Here is a 22,898-nt window from a genome sequence, read left to right as displayed (position 1 = left end):
GTTTCTGCTATATCACAGAGACAGTCATAACTTTGTTTGAAATCCAGGGGATTTACCTGATTCTTAGTATTCACATTGCCCAGTAATTCTCTTTAAATAACTGCCTCAACTTATTAAAGAAAATATCACTAAGGTTCAGATCCTATAGGAATAGGATAATAGTTGGGTCACCTCACCAGGTGAAGTATCCCTTCCAACCAAGGTGCTAGCTGAGGGTAAGGCATTCATACAATAGGTGGTAAAAGAAGGCAGATGTGATGGTAAACTTAGACCTTGTCACTAATGATGATGCAGGAACAGTGGCAACTAGGGTTTGTGTTAATTTCCTTCTAATTTTTATTCTTCTAGGTTATATGATGAGCCCTGGTAGTGGTAACTATTTTAGATGTAATACCTTTGTCTCAAGATACTTGGGACAAAGAATTTGAGATAAATACATGAGTACACACTATTAATTTGAGAGATGATACTAGGAAGCATGATAGGGTAGTGGGGAAATAAGCAAGGGAAGGTAAAGAAGACAATAAAGTGTTCGTTATATGGAGCAGTTTACTGCTTGAAGCAATTAGTACTCAATCCTACTGGAGACTCTGGCGGACAGTGTAAGATACGAGTTATCCCAGCAGCCATTTAAAGGAGATTGGATATATATCTACTAACTCCTGGAAATTGTTGGTCAAATGATGCCCCTGGGGTTAATATTAACCCCTAGGTATTTCTGATCTGCTCTTTGAGACCTGGGCCAAGCATAGAGTTCCTGCTATTCAAAGTTATTCATTTGCTATACATGGGAGTGATGAATGCCTAGCTGAGGTAATACAAATGGGACACTAACAACATCTTCTACAACAAAGTTTTAGTTTTCAGTTGTAAGTATTTTCGAATTGTTATAATCCCATTATTGTATAGTGGCTAACAGGATTTGGTGTATCTATCTCAAGAACTTTACTCACCCAAGATTTTTTTTTTCCAGCAAAGAACAGTAATAGATTTTGAGGTACAAAAGTGATAGATTGTGTTGGATAGCATCAGTTTGCTGTGATTGTTCCACTCTCTACTTTTCTCCACTCTGCTCTGTACCTAAGGAGGTTGACCTACTATAGACAATATTAATGGGCTCCTTTATCATCTAGCTTAATTTTAGGTTTGGCTTGTGAAGAGCACTGGCAAGAGATCTGAGAGCATGAGGAAACTTAAATCTGGATATTTATTCTTTCCTCTCCTTTCCTGATGATCTCAATGGTTTGGTGGTGTCTCTTTAATAAAGGCTACATTTGTCTTATGACTCTCAGATACAACCACCTGTATAGTTCACTTAACTTCTGTTTCCTCTTGCCTCTTCAGGCATCTTTTCAGGTGGTAATGGCTCTCTTCTGTTGCAAGACCCAGAATACCATCTTTTCCTATACAGATTTCTTTACACTTTATAGTTCCTTTTATTAAATTACTCAAAGAGAATGTATTGTTAGGACTCAGTATGTATATTAGCTTTCTGTATTTTTTAAGTTTGAATGCTGCTTATTTCCTTTCTTATTTTTATATTGGTTCATTATTTCTTATAGATTTATAAAAGTTCTTCACTTATTACGGATGTTAATTATTTGCTAGATCTATGACAAACAATTTCTCTGAATCTGTCCTTAAACTTTGCATATGGTATCTTTTATTATACAAATTTTAATAGTTTTTATATAATCAAATATGTCAATATTCTTCTTTTCATAAACTTTTAATGTTCTTTCTTGCTTAAGATGTTCTTTTTTTTTAATTTCAATAGTTTTTGAGGAACAGGTGGGTTTTTTTTTATTATGTGAAGAAGTTATTTAGTGGTAATTTCTGAGATTTTGGTGCATCCATCACCTAAGAAGTGTACACTCTACCCAGTGTGTAGTCTTTTGTCCCTGACCCCCACCCTACCCTTTTCTGCTAGTCCCCAAAGTCCAGTACACTTTTCTTATGCCTTTGCATCCTCATAGCTTAGCTGCCACTTAGGATTGAGAACATATGATGTTTGGTTTTCCATTCCTAAGTTACTTCATTAGAATAATAATCTACGGTTCCATCCAGGTTGCTGCAAATGCCATTATTTTGTTCCTTTTTACAGGGGATTACTATTCCATGGTATATATATACCATATTTTTTTTTATCTACTCATTGGTTGATGGACATTTAGGCTGGTTCCATATTTTTGCAACTGCAAGTTGTGCTGCTATAAACATGCATGTGCAGGTATCTTTTTCATATAAAGACTTATTTTTCTCTGGGTAGATACCCAGTAGTGGGATTGTGGGATCAAATGGTAGTTCTACTTTTAGTTCTTTAAGGAATCTCTATACTGTTTTCAATAGTGGTCATACTCATTTACATTTCCACCAGCAGTGTAAAAGTGTTCCCTTCTCACCATATCCACACCAACATCTACTAATTTTTATTTTTTAATTATGGCCATTCTTGCAGGAATAAGGTGGTATCTCATTGTGGTTTTAATTTGCATTTGCCTAATAATTAGTGATACTAAGCATTTTTCATATGTTTCTTGGCCATTTGTATATCTTCTTTTGAGAATGGTCTATTGATGTCTTTGCCCACTTTTTGATGGGATTTTTTTGCTTGCTGATTTGTTTGAGCTCCTAGTTGATTCTAGATATAGTCCTTTGTCATGTGCATGGTTTGCAAATATTTTTTCCCACTCTGCGGGTTGTTTGTTTGCTAATTATTTATTTTGCTGTGCAGAAGCATTTTGTTTAATTAGATTTCATCTACTTTATTTTGCTTTTGAGATTTGCTTTGGGATTCTTATTCATGAACTCTTTGCCTAAGCTAACATCTAGAAAAGTTTTTATAATGTTACCTTCTAGAATTTTTATAACATCAGGTCTTAAATTTAAGTCTTTGATCCATCTTGAGTTGATTTTTGTATAAGGTGAGAAATGAGGATCCAGTTTCATTCTTCTACATGTTGCTTGCCAATTATCCCAGCACCATTTGTTGAATAGGGTGTCTTTTCCCCAATTAATGTTTTCATTTGCTTTGTCAAAGATCAGTTGGTTGCAAATATTTGGCTTTATTTATGAGTCCTGTATTCTGTCCCACTGGTCTATGTATCTATTTTTGTATCAGTAGCATGATGTTTTGCTGACTATAGCCTTGTAGTATAGTTTGAAATCAGGTAATGTGATGCCTCTAGATTTGTTATTTTTGCTTAGTCTTGCTTTGGCTATATAGGCTCTTTTTTGGTTCCATATGAATTTTAGGAATGTTTTTTCTAGTTCTGTGACTAATTACATTGGCACTTTGATGGAAATTGCATTGAATCTATAGATTGCTTTTGGTATGATCATTTTCACAACATTGATTCTACCCATCCATGAGCATGGAATGTGCTTCCGTTTGTGTCATCTATGATTTCTTTCAGCAGTGTTTTGTAGTTTTCCTTGTAGAGGTCTTTCATCTCCTTAGTTAGGTATGTTCCTAAGTATTTTATTTTACTTTTTGCAGCTGTTGTAAAAGAGATTGAGTTCTTGATTTGTTTCTCAGGTTGGTCAGTGTTAGCGTATAGAAGTGCTACTGATTTGTGTACATTGATATATTATCCTGAAACTTTACTGAATTCATTCATCAATTCTCATAGGTTTTTGGATGGGTCTTTACAGTTTCTAGGTATATAATCATATTATCAGTGAACAGTAACAGTATGACTTCCTGTTTACTGATTTGGATGCCCTTTATTTCTTGTTTCATCACTCTGGCTAGGAAAAGAAGTTCTTATGCTCTATAACATTATCAAAATATTTGACCATACTTTCTTCAGTACTTTTGTAAATGTGTTTGTATGTTTATATTCAACATTCAATTTCAGTTAATTTTTGCATATAAGACACATGGGCCAAGCTTCTTTTTTTCTTCAAAAGGATATCTAATTGCACTGATGACATTTATGTATCATTATGTGCTTTTTATTGATATTAAATACCATCTTCATCATAAATTAAATTTACCTGTATCCATAGATTTTCTTCTTGTTTCATGTAATCTGTTTCTTGATATACATTTCTATTCCCATGCCAATATTACAATGTTTTAGTTATTTAAACTTTATTGTATAGTTTGCTATTTAGTTGGAGAAGTACCCATTTATTATTGTTTTTCATCCAACATTGGGGCTCTGTTTGCAAAATGACTCTTCCATCTAAATTCTATAATCTCAGGTTTTAATCAAAGCATTTTGATTTAAATTACTTGAATTTATGGACCACATTAGGACTGTTATCTTTTCATACATATGGTATGCTACTCTATTTTTTCTGTTCTTCTTTTATACCTTTCAATAAAGATTTATAATTTCCTTTACTGAACATATTTCATTAAACCTATTCTTAGGCATTTCATACTTTTTAAAATATTGTGTGTGGAATCTCCATATTTTGTATGTAACCTTTATATTGTTTTCCCTAATCGATAGGTTTTTTTTAGTTGATTTCCCTAGCTCTTCTGGGTACACAATTATATATACATGTGTAATGATCACATGTAATATAATGTATATAGTTAGAATGCATAGCTGGGTTCAAAAGTGAAAAAAAAACTACTGAATATAATAATGAGTGAGGAAACATGCAGCCCTAGTGACAATCTGGAATTGAAACTCCCTGAGTGTGGCATATGCAGATATGTATGACAAGTGGGTAATGGAAATCAAGACTGCAACCCTAGGAAAAGTGGAACTTCTATTCCTTAATAATGCTTGCAGTGGGTAATGAGTTGTCCCATCAGTGAATAAGACTGTGTACATTCTATAAAAAACAAGGCCTATAAGCAAGTTACTCACCAGGTCTTGGCTGGCAATAGAAACACTCATGAAAACCCAGCACTTCCAAAACTATGTTTCCTGTTGATGTAGGCATTTTCCCACAATGGATGTTTGGAGGGGGTCTTAAATGTGTGTAGAGTGGAAGACAATGGTGTCTATGTATTAATCAACTTCCCCTAATATCCTCCCTAAATGACAGAATAGCTTTACAATTGTGAAAATTCTCACAAATCCATGGCTTCAGTATTAACTGAAGACAAAGTATGCTTAAACTGCAAAATAATTATGACTAAAAAGAGAATAATAACAAATCCTAGCATAGGATCCTTTACTTTCCCATATCACCTTCCCCACTGCAAGGCTTTATGGTGAGCAAAGGCAGATGAAGAAAAATTGCAGAGAAGACAGAAGACAGAGAGGTTAACAAAGGGTCCTATGGGTGAATTTGGAATAATAACTAGAAGGATACATTCACACTAAATCTGAGAGTTCAGAGAAGGGACTAGAAGAAAGGGATTTCAATGTATTTATAATTGAAAGGGTTAAATGCCATAAAAAGTTTCAGTTGTGCAACATAAAGGGCCAGGCTTGCCATAAAGGTCTAAGTGCTTGATTTTTGAGAATGATTTTAAAGGAGAGATAAGATTTAAAAAGATAGTGTTCCAAATATATAGCTTCTGGTGAAGAAAGAAAAGTTTAATAGGAACAAACAAGTACCTTTTGTGAGTATTTGAGTGAGTACTTTTGTGCGTACCAAGTGATACCAAGGAAAAGAAGGAAAAGCGGAAAAATTAGAATCCTATAAGACAAAACAGAAGCATATAATTGGGGACTCACAATTACTCCCTTTCAACAGAACAAACAATAGTGACAAATTAACAAAAAGTTTCATTTCTGTCTCACTCTCCAGCCCTCCCTCTCTCACTCTCACGTTCTCCACTCTGATTATGTTTTTGTTGTAATAAAATACCTAAAGTTGATTTTTTTTTCATTTTCTCTATTAAAGCACTACAAACAATGATGGTCCAGAATGGATATGGACTTGGTGGATTAGTTTTCTTTATACCGCTCTTGTTGCATGGTGTATATTAATACCATTGTCATGCTTTCCAAACATTATGCCAGGTGAATATAAAATGTCATTTACTAAATTAGAGGATAGTAGTTTCTTCCTCCATGGTTCTTCTTCTCAGAGAATAACTATACTACATTTTTTAAAAAATGAGTATGCCTCTTGCTGTAGTCATTTGTCATAGAGATAGAGTGTCAAGTGCTAGTGTTATTTAAGCAAATAAAGCAGCATTACAGCCAAATATTATTTGATTTATGTGCCAGAATTTCTATTTCTTTAGTTTTTTTTATTTTGATTTTTATCGTTTATATTTATTTTTTGAGACGGAGTTTCACTCTTGTTACCCAGGCTGGAGTGCAGTGGCATGATCTCAGCTCACCGCAACCTCCGCCTCCTGGGTTCAAGCGATTCTCCTGCCTCAGCCTCCCGAGTAGCTGGGACTACAGGCATGCGCCACCATGCCCGGCTAATTTTTGTATTTTTAGTAGAGACGGGGTTTCACCATGTTGACCAGGATGGTCTCGATCTCTTGACCTCGTGATCCACCCACCTCGGCCTCCCAAAGTGCCAAGATTACAGGTGTGAGCCACTACACCCAGCTTATTTCTTTGTCACTCAGGCTGAATGCAGTGGTATGATCACAGATCACTGCAGCCTCAAACTTCTGGGTTCAAGTCATCCTCCTGCCTCGGCCTCCAGAATAACTTGGACTACAGGTGCGTGCTACCATGCTCAGCAAGTTTTAAAAATTTTTTCTTTTTTTTAAGAGATGGAGTCTTGCTATGTTGCCCAGGCTAGTCTTGAACTCCTGGCCTCAAGCTATCCTTCCACCTTAACCTCACAACGTGTTGAGATTACAAGTCTAAGCTACTACAACTGGCCCAGAATTTCATTAGAATTAGTGCATATTTTTGGTTCTCATTATTTCCTTTAAAAATGCTTTATATTTAGAGTTCATAAATTGTCTTGTAAACCGAAGTATATTTAAATCTACTTATGCAGCATTTACTGTATGGACTACCTCAGAATTGTTGTAAGATCCAATAATAACTGTTAAAATTTTCTTGAAAACACTGAAAAGTACATGTAAAGTCAAATAAATCAAATACTCTTCTGATTATAGTACTCTTCATTGGCACAAAATAGTTTTAATAGTATCAAAGATTATTCCCTTATATTTTAGAGCAAATTGGTAGCCATTTGCCAAGTGTGGCTATTTAAATTTTAAAATAAATTAAAATTTTATTTACTCAGTCATAGGAGCTGCACTTTAAGTATGTAATAGCCATATGTAGCCAGTGGCTACAGTAATGGACTGTGCACATATGGAAAGTTTTCATTATCACAGAATGTTCTTCAGGAAAATACTGTTTTAGAAGACTGTGTCTTTTAATTAATGAGATTGACTTTAGCTTGTTCAAAAATAACTCATTTGTCATTTCAAGATTAACTGAATTTATTAGGGTATATAGGTATGTTTTATGTATGGGTTTTAGTTACTTGAATATGTCATAAGGTATTTTTACTTGTTAATATATAGGTTCAACACAGATAAAAGCTGGGAAACGTAAACTGCTTCATTTGTTTGACAGAAAACATAAAGATCTGGAACTTGGAATTAGTATCAAGGATTTATTTGCCGGTCTTTGGGTAAAGTAAAATATTTTACTTGAACAAACCAACTAAGTTGACCTGTGTAATTTTCTAATAGTGAAGTTACAGAAATACCCGTAAAGGGTTTAATCTAAATCTGGGTGAAACTTTTGAGGTCTTTGAACTAACTTATTCACTTTACAGATAATAAAAAACAGGACTGACCTTGCTAATAACTTGACTGGTGTCAGAGATTGGCATCAGGTACTTCCCTTCTATTTCTGTTAGTTTTATATTATTTTATGTTTACTTTTTCTCTGCAGAAATAAATCAAGCATTTAATGGGATGACATGTATGGATCAACATTATCTTTTTATTATGTTTAAGTGACTCAGAAGAGAACTCTAGAAGTTGAAAACTAGTCCCACAAACATAATATTTTGTGGAAAAGATTTCAATATTAAATGAAGAAAATCTTTGTGTTTCTAACTGAAACAAGGTCTATAATACAGATATTGTGGAGTTTAAAAACACCAACTTTTAAATAATGATTTGACTTTCCATTTGTTTTCTCTTCTGTATTCATAACTTCATCTTTTCTGTTGTTTGCAGAATTGTATTTCTCATATATAGATTGTATCAAGTCATTTCTCAGATTACTTGGTAGATGAATTTCATACTTTTTAATAGGACTTTCAAGATCCTTCACAGTAGCATTGATTACATTTTCCTATCCCATTTCCTTAAAATTTTATTCCTCTCTCCCCCACATTCCAGCCACTTGGTCTTTCCTGACACATTAGGTAATTTTTATAGTCCTGTAATTTAGTAGAATGCTAATCCCTCTATTTAAAATGTCGTTCTCTCTCTTCTCTATTATAAAAAATACTATTTGTCAAATCTTACCTTATATTCCCAGGAAAAATGAGTTTCTCCCTCCTTAATATTTTTTTTTTTTTTTTTTTTTTTTTTTTTTTTTTTTTTTTTTTGAGACGGAGTTTCACTCTTGATACCCAGGCTGGAGCGCAATGGCGCGATCTCGGCTCACCGCAATCTCCGCCTCCTGGGTTCAGGCAATTCTCCTGCCTCAGCCTCCTGAGTAGCTGGGATTACAGGCACGCGCCACCGTGCCCAGCTAATTTTTTGTATTAGTAGAGACGGGGTTTCACCATGTTGACCAGGATGGTCTCGACTTAATATTTTGATAGATCTTTGTTATAGTATAATTTTTTATACACACACACACACACACGCACACTTTTGTTATACTGGTTTAATCCTAAAACAAATGTATATGTTGTATAAAATCTGAAATATATTTACTTGTTTCTATTCTGTGTTTATCTTTCAATCAGATCATAAACCAATCATCCCAATTGGTTACATTTAATTCAGATTTTTATTTTTTTTAATCAAAAGATTACATGTACATATATTGTAACAATGCAGAAGCCGGTTAGTTATAATCTCTTTCGTATTGATAAAAATTAACACACAATTATTAAAAACACTTCAGAAAATTTAAACATGAATGTTTTAAAGGTTTTTTTTTTAAGTTTAATGCCAGAAAAGGAAAAAAAAAAGGCCAATTCCAATACTTGTCTCTTGGAAATGGAGCATTTTATTATTATTGCTAGACAGGATATAAAATAATATAATGCCTAGCAACAACCTTAGACTTCTGACTAACATCTATTTGTGTAGATACCTAGAAGATATCTTATTTCTTCTTAAAGTTTATCAGAAGGTGGAACTTTTAGAATTGCAGAGCAAGAAACATGGAAAATCCTTACCTCCAAGAGGTGGTGGTAAACTGGCAGAATTGTCAACAACTATTTTGAAAGTCTAGAAATTAAGCAAAGGCGTACAATAAATTGAAAGCATTTATTCAAGAGTTATTGAACATTGGTTAGAAGAGTAGACTCTGTGACATTTAAATTTGGGACTGTATCCACGGTCTTTTCTTCCCTTCCTGTCCTCTAAGTCTTGGTAACAGAGAAGACTATTTTCTTTGATCTAGAAAATAAGAAAACTAAAAAACAGTAGTATGAGAAATTTAATTTGCTAAAGGACAATTGTCTTCCTGCCACTTGAGGTGATTGCTCTAATTTGGAGCTCCATAGAAAAGTCCTGGGACAGCAATTACAATATTGGTGGCAAATCTTTGGAAAAGGCCAACATCACAGCTACCAAAGGCAGCAATACTGGTTAGGGTAAACAGTAAACCAGCTGAAAATATAAAAGATATATATGACCAGTGATACTGGGCTTTGAAAGCTCTAATACATTCTTGGGTATCTGTTCACATGCTCAGGAGAAGTCAGAGATGGCCCCAGTTATCTGCTGGTTCTTGGCTGACCACAAGTCCCTACATAAACAGAAAGTGGAAGTCAAAGCAGATTGTAAACTGCATGAAGTTTGAATATGTGATCCAAATCCATGTACAGGTACCCTCAGCAAAAAGTGGAAGCCCTACTGACCCAAGATACTTAAGTAACACCCCAGCCCAATTATTGGGTAGACATCAAGGTGTACTGACCCTAGGGTGACTCCTGGGAAGCCAGGCTTAAAAATGAAGAAAATAATTGAAAGTAGAGCATAGACTTCAATGGCTGCACACTAATTTATTTAATTAGTCCTGAAAAGCAGTAAGCAAAAGACAGAAAACAGCAACAACACAACTCCTGAGGGTGGGGAAATCAGAATCCAGAAAACCTACAACGTATTATTTAAAGTGTCCAGTTTTCAATAAAACCTCAGGAAAAATGCAAAGAAAGAAGAAAATGTGACCCATACAATGAAAAAGTCAGTACAAACTGTCTCTGAGGTGGCTCAGATGTTGGATATAGTAAACAAAAACTTCATGTAAACTATTATAAATGTTCAAAAGAATTTTAAAAATGTTTGTTTTTTTCTTTTTCTTTTTTTTTTTGAGACAGGGTCTTACTCTGTCACCCAGGCTGGAATGCAGCAGCATGATCATGGCTCACTGCAGCCTCAGTCTTCCTCAGCCTCCTGAGTAGCTGGGACTGTAGGTGCAAATCACCATACCCAGCTAATTTTTAAATATTATGTAGACAAATCTCACTATTGTTGCCCAGGATGGTCTTGAACTTGGCTTATGTGAGATAGCTCTGATTTTAGATTAGGGAAAGAATTGTACAAAAAATTAGGGGAAACTATGTAACCAAAGTTTTCTTTTACCTTGAAAAAAGAGTGGAAAGTTGACTAGAAAATAAGAAAACTAAAAAAGTGTAGTAAGAGAAGCTTAATTTGCTAAAGGCCAATTGTCTTTATTAATTCTATGGTTCTACCGCTCCTCATATGACACTTGTTTTGGATCATTTTCTTGAAATCCAATGGCCTTTTAGAAACTTCTGATACAAGGACTACTAGAAAATCATTTCAACAAAGAAATCATATATCACCATCATTATAAGACTTATTGACTAGGAACTTGTTTAAATATACTTCTCCTGAGTGTCTAGGCACAGATCTTAAAAAATAGTCTTTTCTTGTAATGAATTTTTATTAAAGTGAGACAGAGAAGTAGCTATTTTTAGAATGGATTACCATGTTTCGCTGATTGTTATATTTTTTTGAAACTTTTTTAAAAAAGGAAAGAGTTTATGAAAATATCAGTAATTTTAATAGTTTTAAAGTAAATAAAATACATGCAAGTAAAATAAAATTTAAAAGGCTAAAACAAAGACAAAACATTCAACATTTTAATGAAGTTATAGTATCCACAAGGTTACAAGTTATAAATATAAAAGTAGTTGGAATTAGACTTTAAGATCAGAAAGTAGAACAGAGGATAAAAACAAAAACTATCTCTCTATAGATGTAAGAATAAAACAGAAACATTTAGAAAAGAATAAAAACATAAAATTTGGAGGTTAGGGAAGAACATGGAAAAGAAAAAAGCAAAAAAATCTGGGATGAATTTGGTAAGGAATAAGATTTTACAGAGAAAAAGCTCCCTCTAAATGTATGGAATAGAGAGCTCAACCCTTTTATCATTTTTCTTCATCTCACCTGTAAGTTTTCTGCCTTATCAGAGGAGCTACATATTTGCATACTAGGACTCAGATGAACAAGGAAGTGTCAATGAATATTATGATATAAAAAATCTTGTGAACTGTGAAAAACAAAATGAATATGAGGTATTATTGCCATGTGACTGTTAATTGTTGACAAAAAAATAAAGGAAGCTGGTGTCCAAATTATTTAGTCATCTTCCCATTGGTAGTTAAAATAATGAATTTCCTTTGAAAGCAAGTAAATTGCTATTCTAGAAGAATCAATGTAAATCTTATTTAAATAACATGATTTTCAAAACTGTATTAGAGAGTTCCAAGTTGTCTGACAAGAAGCAGCTAGTGTGTGCTGCTCTCGTGGAGAGGAGATTGAGTGGCGAGTAAACACCTACCTTATCAACTGACTTGTCCAGGAGGACGCGTTGGGATTCATCAAGGAAGCAGCACGGCCCATGGAAAAGAGGGAAGAGTGAGACAGGACAGCCGCCCACCTGGGATTGGCGTAGAGCCATAGTAGGCTCCCCGTTGAGGGGAAACAGCAAGTAAGTGAGAGCCCCCCAAGGTCTCACATTTTTGTCACAATTCTTTGCAACCCTGGGCACAGGAGATTCCCCAACCTGCTCCATCCAGGGCCTCTAGACTGACATGAAGAGCTGCACGGAGCCTGAGCAGAGCTGCTGTTCAGGTACATGCCAAATCCCAGGGGTATTGGACTCTTGAACACCCTACGCCAGCAGCCGTGTTTCTGCCAACAAAGGAGGCCAGGCTCTCTCACATGCCCCCAGGATGGGGGCCATATCCACAGTGCTGTTGAGCAGATGGACTGAGGGCCTTGCCTCCACTATACCTCACCGGACAAAGCCCGCTGAGGTGGGATGCTAGTACAGCCAGCCCATCCCTGCCTGAGCTCTCAGGCTGGTAGCAGCTCTGTATATCCCTGGAATGTGACTCCCGGAGGTAACAGACAGCCTGCCATTTTTGCCACTCTACTACTGTCAGGCTCGATAGGGAGCAATGAGCTTAAAGACTATTGCGGGCCTCCTGCACAGTGCAGCTTCCTTACATAAAAGCCACCACACTGTTCTCCACATGGAATCCTGCCCTTGTGACTCCTCATTGGGCAGGGCCTCTCTACCTGGGTCACCAGGACAGTCACCGTGCCCCAACCTGAAGCCTTCAGTTGATGATGGCTCTGCACTTCTCTGGGGAGGAAAATCAGAGACACCTCAGCCCCTCTGCCCTTGCTGCTACAGCAGTACCACAGTTACTACTCTTGGGCTAGGAAGAGACAAAGGGTCTGAGGGCTTTACTCACACCTCCAGCATGCCGTGGCCACCCTGTGGAGGAACAGGCAAGTCTTTCTTGCCTGTGTGCCCCCTGCTCACTACCAGGCAGGGTACCTTGGATTGGACCAGCAACACAGCTGCTTCACCCTGGCTAATCATACCAATTGGCAGCTGCTCTGTGTTTCTCTGGAGTGGAGCCCCAAGAGATAAGTGAAAGGCCCTCTGCCATTGCCACTGCCAAAGTCCTTGCCCCTAGCACCCCCAAGCCAGGTAGGGAAGAAAAATCATGAGCTTGCCCTGGGACTATGGTGCACAGCCTGGAAATGCCAAGCTGAGATCTGCAGCCAACACTAGTGGGAAAGGAGCTCACACTCTCAGGTCACTGAGAGGGAGCATGGCTGCAAATGCAAGGAAATACAGAGGAGCTGCATGGCTGAGCGAGAGCCCACCTACTGGCCATGATGCTTAAGTGCCATTTACTGGATTGCAGCCCAAACTTCAACACCAAAAATAGTTGGCTAATGTATCTCGCTATGAAACCAAGCACAGAAGTTCTGTCACAAATAAAGATGCTGCACAAAGCCTCGGCTCTCTGAAAACATCCAGAAATGAAATCAACTGACTCTAGTCAAATTATACCATGGTTAAAGGAACATCAGCTCACACACATAAGTAAGAACCAGCACAAAATGTCTGGTAACTGTAAAAGCCAGAATGTCTTTTTACTTCCAAACAACCTCAGTAGCTCCCCAGCAATGCTTATTCACCAGAATGAAAAGGCTGAAATGACAGAATTCAGAATCTGGATGGAAATGAAGATCTTAGATATTCAGAAGCTGAAACGTATCCCAAAGAGTATAAGGAATCCAGTAAAATTATGGAAGAGATGAAAGATGAAGTAGCCATTTTAAGAAAGAATCAAATCTAGCTGATATAGCTGAAAAACTCACTACGAGAATTTCATAACATAATTAGGAGTATTAACCGTCAAGGGAAGAATCTCAGATCTTGAAGATCAGTAGTTTGAATTAACTCAGACAAAAATAGAAAATAATTTTACAAAATAAACAAAACCTCCAAGAAACATGAGATTGTGTTAATAGACCAAATCTGTGACTCACTGACATCCCTGAAAGACAGGGAGAGAGAGTAAGCAATTTGGAAAACATATTTGAGGATATTGTCCACAAAATTTTTCCCAGTCTCACTAGAGAGGTCAATATACAAATTATGAATTCAGAGTACCCTTGTGAGATATTATACAAGATGACAATCCCCAAGAGATATAGTCATCAGATCCTCCAAGGTCAATGCAAAATAAAAAATACTTAAAGCAGCTAGAGTGACAGAAAAGGTCACCTAGAAAGAGAACCCCATCAGGCTAACAGTAGACCTGTCAGCAGAAACTCTACAACCAGAAGAGACTGAGGGCCTATATTCAGCATTTTTAAAGAAAAGAAATTAGAACCAAGAATTTTATATCCAACCAAACTAAGCTTCTTAAGCCAAAGAGAAATAAAATCCCTTTTAGATAAGCAAATGCTAAAGAAATTTCTTACCACTAGGCCTGCCTTATAAGAAGTTCCTAAGGGGGTGCTAAACATGGAAATGAAACACCATTACTGACCACCACAAAAACACCCTCAAGTACATAGACTATTGACACTATAAAGCAAATACACAATCCAGTCTACATAACAAACAGCTAACTACACAATGATAGGTTCAAATCCACACATGTGAATGTTAACCTTGAACAGAAATGTATTATAGCTCCCACTTAAAAGGCACAGACTGTCAAGATGGATAATGAAGCAAGCACTTTGGGAGGTTGATGTGGGCAAATCATGAGGTCAGGAGTTCGAGACCAACCTGGCCAATATGATGAAACCCCATCTCTACTAAAAATACAAAAAATTAGCTGGGTATTGTGGTGGGTGCCTGTAATCCCAGCTACTTGGGAGGCTGAGGCAGGAGAATAGCTTGAACTCAAGAGGTGGAGGTTGCAGTGAGCCTAGATCATGCCACTGCACTCTAGCCCAGGGAACAGATTGAGATTCTGTCTCAAAAAAAAAAAAAAAAAAAAAAAAAAAAGAACAGAACAGAAAAGAAAACAAAACTTTCAGCAAACTAGGCAACAAAGGTCCATACCTCAAAATAGTAAGAGTCATAAACCCATAACCAACATCGTACTGAATGAACAAAATCTGAAAATATTCCCCCTGGAAAACTGGATCAAGACAAGGATGCCCTCTCTCACCATTCCTCTTCAACATAGTATTGAAAGTCCTGGCCAGAGCAATCAGACAAGAGAAAGAAATAACAGGCATATAAATAGGAAGAGAGGAAGTTAAACTGTTTTTCTTTTCTTAAAATTATACTTTAAGTTCTGGGGTACATGTGCAGATAGTGCAGATTTGTTACGTAGGTATACACGTGCCATGGTGGTGCTTTGCTGCATTCATCGCTCCATCATCTACATTAGGTGTTTCTCCTAATGCTATTCCTCCCCAATTTCTCCACCCCCTGCTATTCCTCCCCTAGCTCCCCAACTCCCAGGCCCCAGTGTGTGATGTTCCCCTCACTGTGTTTGTGTGTTCTCATTGTTCAACACCCACTTATGAGTGAGAACATGTGGAGTTTGCAAACTATTTTTCTTTATAGACAATATAATACTATACCTAGAAAGCCCCATAGTATCTTTCCAGTGGCTCCTAGATTTCAAAAACAACTTCAGCAAAGTTTCAGGTTACAAAATCAATGTACAGAAATCAGTAGCATTTCTCTACACCAATAATATCAAAGCTGAGAGCCAAATCAAGAATGCAGTCCCATTCACAATAGCCACAAAAAGACTAAAATACCCAGGAATACAACTAACAAGAATGTTTAAAGATCTGTACAAGGAGAACTACAAAACACTGCTGAAAGAAATCAAAGACAACATGAACAAATGGAAAAATATTCCATAATCATGAATAGGAAGATTCAATATAGTTAAAAATAGCCATTCGGCCCAAAGCTATTTACAGATTTAATACTATTCCTAATGAACTACCAATGAGATTTTTCACAGGATTAGTAAAAAAGAAAAAAAAAGCATTCTAGAATTCATTTGGAATGTTATCAACAACAAAAACCCTGAAGAGCCAAAGCAAAAAGAGCAAAGCTGGAGGTATGACACTACCCAACTTCAGACTATACTACAAGGCTCCTTAAAACAGCATGGTACTGGTACATAAAAACACATAGACCAATGGAACAGAATATAGAACACAGAAATAAAGATGCACACCTACAAGAACCTGATCTTCAAAAAAAAGCCAACAAAAACAAGCAATAGGAAAACAGCTCCCTATTCAATAAATGATGCTGAAATTACTGAGTAGCCATAGGTAGAATTGAGACTAGACCCCTACCTTTCACGATATACAACCCAAGATAGATCAAAGATTTAAATGTAAAATCTAAAGTATAAAAACCATAGAAGAAAATCAGGAAATAGCATTGTGGATGTTGGCCCAGGCAAAGACACGATGGAGACTCTGAAAGCAATCACGACAAAAACAGAAATTGACAAGTGGGACTTAATTAAACTAAAGCATTCTGCACAGCCAAAGAAACTATCAGCAGAGTATACAGAAAACCTACAGAATAGGATAAAATATTCGCAATATACATATGACAATGATCTAATATCCACAATCTGTAAAGAATTCAAATCAGGAAGCAAAACAACCCCACTATAAAATGGGCAAAGGACATAAACAGACAATTTTCAAAATAAAACATACATGTGGCCAACAGGCATATGAAAAATGCTTGATATTACATTATTAGGGAAAATCAAATCAGAACCACAATGAGATACCATTGCACACTAGCAATAATGGCTATTTTAAAAAGTGAAAAAATAGTAGTTGCTGGTGTGGTTACAGAGAAAAGGAACTCTTAAAGCATGGCTGGTGGGAATATAAATTAGTTTATTATGGAAAGCGGTGTGGCAATTCCTCAAAGAAGTTAAAACAGAACTACGATTTGATCTTAAAATCCCATATCTGGATATAAACCCAAAGGAATATAAATTGTTCTATCATAAAGACACATGCATGCATATGTTCATAACAGCACTATTCCCAATAGCAAAAACATGGAATCCACGTAGATGCTCATTAATGGTGGAATGGATAAGGAAAATGTAGTATATATACATCATGGAATACTATGCTGCTATGCAAAAATGAGATTTTAGTCTTCACAGTAACATGGAGGGAGCTGGAGTCCATTATCGTAAGCAAATTGATGCAAAAACAGAAAATCAAATACCTTATATTGTCACTTATAACTGGGAGCTAAACATTGAGTACACATGGACACAAAGAAGTGAACAATAGCCACTGGGGTATATTTGAAGGTAGGGGGTGAGAGGTGGGTGAGCATTGAAAAACTACCTATTGAATATTATTCTGATTATCTGGATGAAAAAATTTTCTGAAACCACACCCTCACAACATGCAATTTACCCATGTAACAAAGTTTAAATAAAAGTTGAAAGATAAAGTCAAAGAAAACAAAATTATAGTTATCACTTGTATTTAAGTCAGAACATTTTATAGTAGTTTTAGTCTCTGAATCATCTCCTAGGCATGATTCTAAATAAACTGATTTTTCTGAAACCAGAGGAGGTGAAATGCCAACAGAGCCAGCAAAAAAAAAATTTTTTTAATTTGCAATTAGCAGCATTTCCTAGAGGAGATATTTTATTCTGATGGACATATTTGATGAAGAGAGCCATTACTTACTTTCTATGGCAAATTATGGCTATTTAACATAAAGAATCAAGATCAGGGCAAATAAGCTAAATTAAAATGTAAAACACTTAAAGAGTGCAAAGCGGTTTATTGGTCTCTTTAACTTATGTTTTCCTCCTTTTTGTCTCTAGGGAAATGTCTTCTACTGGCAGGATCAGTGTCTTCTGCCATGCAAACTTGACAGGGTAGGGAGTAAATCAGTGCTTGAAAGATAAAATTCTAGAAAAAGTTGGGACACTATATGTCCCACCTTCAATGAACCCTGGTTGAGACTCTACAAACACTTTCCTCTCTGCACATTCCTCTGCCTTTATTTCCTCCTCATCATTTGTTTCCGACTTCTATTAGAGGACTATCCTGAACTTAAAAATACTTTTCTGCAGTCCTTATACCTTATACTTTATGTATTTGCTGATCCTACTCTTATTTCAGACTCTTACTAAGTAAGAACATGCAGGAGTACCTAGCCTAATTGGAAAGCAATCCTAGAAGAGAATGAATCCCTTCCTGTGTGGAAAAAACCTTGGTTGTAGACAAATCCTGTGATTAACAAGGGCTACCTAATAGCCACAGTACTGTGAGATATGGATGGTAGAAAAGAACTATCTGCTACTGAATAGCACTATTTTGACTTCTCCTTTTGTATATCAACATCTGTCAGAACTGAGCCTGAGTTTACTGCATAAAACTCTTTGTATATTTATTTGTATATCTATCTGGCTTTCACTTTTGTCTCCCATATTTATAGTTAAGGAAAGATATAGACCTTTTAAAATGCAGGAAAACCTGGGCATTTTATTGGAAGGGAATCTATGGTATTCTTAATATTTACTATTCTCACAATACCTTTCAAAATACAGTGGCCAGAAATATTTCCTTGTGCATTGGTTACCATGCTCTGCATAATGTAGTCCAAATGTTTTAGCCAAAACTATTACAGTTTTTGGCATCAGCACTTGAGCTCAAGGAAGCAATTTTTAGATTTCCCCTAAACTTGGAAAATGTCCTAATTTGAGAAAAATGTCCAGTAAGGACACCTTGTTGAAGAGTGACGAATCTAGTCAATTCCTTTTGGGGAGGAAAGCATAAATAATAGGAAGAGGGGGAAACTCAAGCACTACAACTTTGATAAATTAACATAGCAAAAATAAAAGTACAAAGGCCATTGAGAAGGAGAAGTAAGTGTGAAAAAAATAGTCATTAGCTAAAATAGACCTAGATGAATATACAGTGAGACAGAAGTAATTTAAATATCTGGGTCTTTGAAGCAATTAAGATGTACTGTGAATGATGTCTCATTTCTTTATGCATGCTGAATTGTTTAGCTATTGAGAAAGTGTATTAGTTTTCTTACTTTCATGTGTAACCTTATGATAAATTGCATCAGTGGAATTAAGAGTGTATGTTCCTTTTAATCTGAAAGAGCTTAAACACGAAAATTATCTAGTGCAGTGATTCTGTGTGATTTCCAGACCAGCAACATCAGCATCATGTGTGAATTTATTAGAAATGCAAATTCTCAGGCACCACTCCAGACTCCAGATTCAGAAATCTGAGTGGGAGCTTCGATCTGTGTTTTATACCATGCAGATAATTCAAGGCACACTAAAATTTGCAGACAACAATTCTCATAATCAAGTGCAATCCTTTAATTTTATAAATTAAGAAATTAATGTGTATTTTTACTGGACACTTGCTATGTGCCAATAGTATTAAACCATTACATATATTCAAATCTCATAACCACTTGGAAAAATAGACATTATTGTTTCTGTTTTACAGATAGCAAACCAGTAATTTAAAAAGAATGAGTATTTTTTCCAAAAAACAAAAGCATATGTTATATACACACACACCACACACACACACAGACACACACATACACACATACACACACCCATACCGGTGGCTTGAGGATAAGAGCATAAGAATGAGTGTTGTATTTGACTCTAAATCCAGAAATCTGCCTACTGTAATGTAATACTTTCTAAAAATGAGATACAGAGAAACTGTGATTTGCTTATTGATGCTCCAAAATCATGCAGACCGATATTTTCATATAAAATCATAGAATATAAACTCTTATTAGGGTTGTGTGCTTAATATTCAGTTCTCAATAATTATTTTAAAATAAATGAATATATAACATTTGTGAACTAGAAAAACCTATGAAGAAAGCTGTAATTCTCTAATTGATCAAAATTAGATAATAAAGTAAAAGTAAAGTATAAAGTAATCACAAAACTGTAATTCAGAAATTTACTTAACAGTTGCTATAAAACTTCATGAAAAAATTAAAATTTTATGCAACATTATTAAAAATGACTGGGATAGATTAAAAGATATGCCATGTTAATGTTTGAAATGACAATCTTCATCAAGGTGAATTTTTTCTTAAATAATCTATGAATCCAATGCAAGTATAATCAATACTGTGGCAAATATTTTTTTTTTAGTCAATGACAAACCGATTATAAAATTTGTATGCCAGAAAAAGGGCATGGATAGCTAAAACAAAGACCACCAGACCTATTTCATATTAAGACTCACTACAAAAACCACAGTAGTAAAAACAGTGTAGCACTTCCATGATATAGGTTAATAGATCAATGTAACATAACTGAGAATTCAGCAACAGACTAAATATTATACATGGGAACTTGTTATGTGATAAAAGAGGCACTGTAAAGTTCAGTAGATGTGATAGCCAATTTGGCTATTTGTGAAAAATGATGATGGATTTCTACCTCATATTATGTACAAAGGTGATTTCCAGGTTAATAAAATGTGATTAGATAAAACAACACAGTTAATGTTAAAAATGAAATAAATAGCTTTGTGACATAGAGGTGGGAAAATGTTAAACAAGATTGCAATAGTATTAAATATGAATTCAAACTTTATGGATTAGATGTATTATCAAGGATTTGTGTTCTATGAAAGAAACTGTAGACCCTATTAATAGATGGGTGACAGATATCTAAATCCAAGTGATTAATATTTAGAATAAACAATGAATTTTTAGAAAATCTACCCCCAAATTTCAGAAAGCCTAATAGAGATAGAACGAGCCAGTTCATGCACTCAAAAAGAATCCCAAATAGCTAAGAATGATGGAAAGAAAGCCTCAGTTAGATTGGAAATTAGAGAAATAGGAAATAAAGCATTGTGGTACTGTTTTATACTGGTCACCATGGCAACATTTTGAAAGCCAGCTAATAATATCAAGTGTTTGTGATTATGTGAGGTATTGTAGTTATCTACTGCTACATAATAAACTATCCCATAACTTATGACTTAAAACAATATAAAATATATTTTGCTCATGAAAATGCAGTTTGGACAGGGCTTGTCCTTCTCAACTATACTTGGGGTCAACTAGAGCAGTGGTAATCAACGTTTTTGGCACTAGGGGTCAGTTTCATGGAAGAAATATTTTCCTGGGTGGGGACACTGGTTTTAAGATGATTCAAGCACATGGCATTTATTGTGCACTTTATTTCTATTATTATTACATACTCACCGTAATGTAGAATCAGTAGGAGCCCTGAGCTTGTTTTCCTGCAACTAGACTATCCCATCTGGGGGTGATGGGAGACAGTGACAGATCAACAGGTGTTAAATTCTCGTAGGGATTGCGCAACCTAGATCCCTCACATGTGCAGTTCACAATAGGGCTTGTGCTCCTATGAGAATTTAATGCTACTGCTGATCTAACAGGAGGCAGAGCACAGTTTGGCCCCCTCACCTGCCACTCACCTCCAGCTGTATGGCTTGGTTTCTAACAGGCCATGAACTGGGCTCTGTTGTTTCTATGGAGGCTGGGGGATCCTTGAGCTAGAGTGATCATAGTCTGGAGAATGGAACCATCTGAAGCCTTGTTTGCTCAAATATTCGTTTTTGATACTGTCTGTTTGCTAGAATACCTACACATATCCTTTGCATCTGTCCTGGGCTTTTTTACAAGATGGTAACTGAGTCCCAAGGCAAGAGTTCTCAGAGTGTGAAAAATTCCAGCAGAAGCAGTATTTTCATTTTACGATCCATCCTCAGAAGTCATATAGCATTATTCATTTCATTGAGACAGTTAGAAGGCCTTTCCAAGTTTAATGACTTTTTATGGGAAAATGACATAGGTCTGCATGGGCATGCTAAACCAGAAATATTTCTTTGATAAATTTTAGAAAGTACAAGCTAAATGAAGAAAATGGAACACTACCATCATTGTTCTGGTGTAGTCATTGTAGAGTAACGTGATACATTCTGATGAACAATCTAGAGCAATAGTGGAATAAAGTATGCTAAATCCCTATCCCCTAGGAATTCCTTTCTAGGATATATACTTCTTAGAGACACCCTATCATTGGACCTTAAGGTACATACACAGGGATATTTAATGTAGCCTAGTTTGTGATAATAGGCATTTGAAGGCAACACAAGTATTAAATCCTATGGGAATGAATAAATATGTCAGAATCACACTTCGTAAAATTAGATAGCACTCAGAAGCTGAACTAGTTGAAATTTGCAGAATATGATTACACCTAACAGGGGAAGTTTAGGGCCAGAAAAAAATTTAAAGTAATTAAAAATATGCAAACATAAAATAGCACTAAATATATTTTCAATGAGATATGGATAACCAAGGAAATACAGGAACTAATTTGGAAGTTAATATTTTACTATGTTGTTAATTACTCTGTATGGTATAATAGATAATGATGAGCCATCACATCTTAATAAGCCTTCTAAATAAGTTTGACAAGTTTGCTAAAATGCAAAATTTAAATAACTTCATTCTTTTTATGGATGGGTTTTGAGGAGTAAAATATAAATATTTTCTGCAGTGCTACTCTTTTTTCTTGAATATTGCTTAAATTTTCTTTTTTCTGTGGTTTAGTTGAATAAGAAACACTTGCTTAAAAAAATAAGTAGGTAAGCCAAAGTAAAGAGAAATTCTAGATAGCTGGTTAATGACATCAATTTTTCTCTAATCTGTCCAACAAACTTCCAAGCTCATAAATAAAAATTATAAGTGGTATGAAGAGCAAATCAAAATTGAAATCGTCAAAACCTATTTGTCTTTTATAGAATTTGTATATTGTTTCATCATATATTGCTGTTTGGATCTCTACATATCATCTATCTATCTATCTATCTACCTATCTATCTATCAATCTTATCAATCATCTTTTCAGTTTAGACTGGGAATGGTATTTTTTATAGACAGATCATTAGCATTTTATTTTATCTATTCCTCTTTATCTAATAAAATAATTGATAT

At 35.5% G+C, this 22,898-nt stretch overlaps 1 protein-coding gene across 1 annotated transcript in view; it reads left to right on the top strand.

The window, feature by feature from the left end:
* Positions 1-22,898, top strand: part of SLCO6A1 (solute carrier organic anion transporter family member 6A1) — a 106,507-nt gene that overhangs the window by 24,791 nt on the left and 58,818 nt on the right. Inside the window, exons 5-6 of the mRNA XM_064375813.1 lie at positions 5,818-5,936; positions 7,424-7,533. Coding sequence (XP_064231883.1) covers positions 5,818-5,936; positions 7,424-7,533 — 229 coding nt within the window. The remainder of the gene's footprint in view (positions 1-5,817; positions 5,937-7,423; positions 7,534-22,898) is intronic.

The sequence above is a fragment of the Aotus nancymaae genome, unplaced genomic scaffold (genome assembly GCF_030222135.1).
Source record: "Aotus nancymaae isolate 86718 unplaced genomic scaffold, 86718_ANA_hifiasm-v0.15.2.pri h1tg000014l, whole genome shotgun sequence".
Taxonomy (NCBI): Eukaryota; Metazoa; Chordata; class Mammalia; order Primates; family Aotidae; genus Aotus; species Aotus nancymaae.
This window is presented reverse-complemented; position numbering and strand designations above follow the sequence as displayed.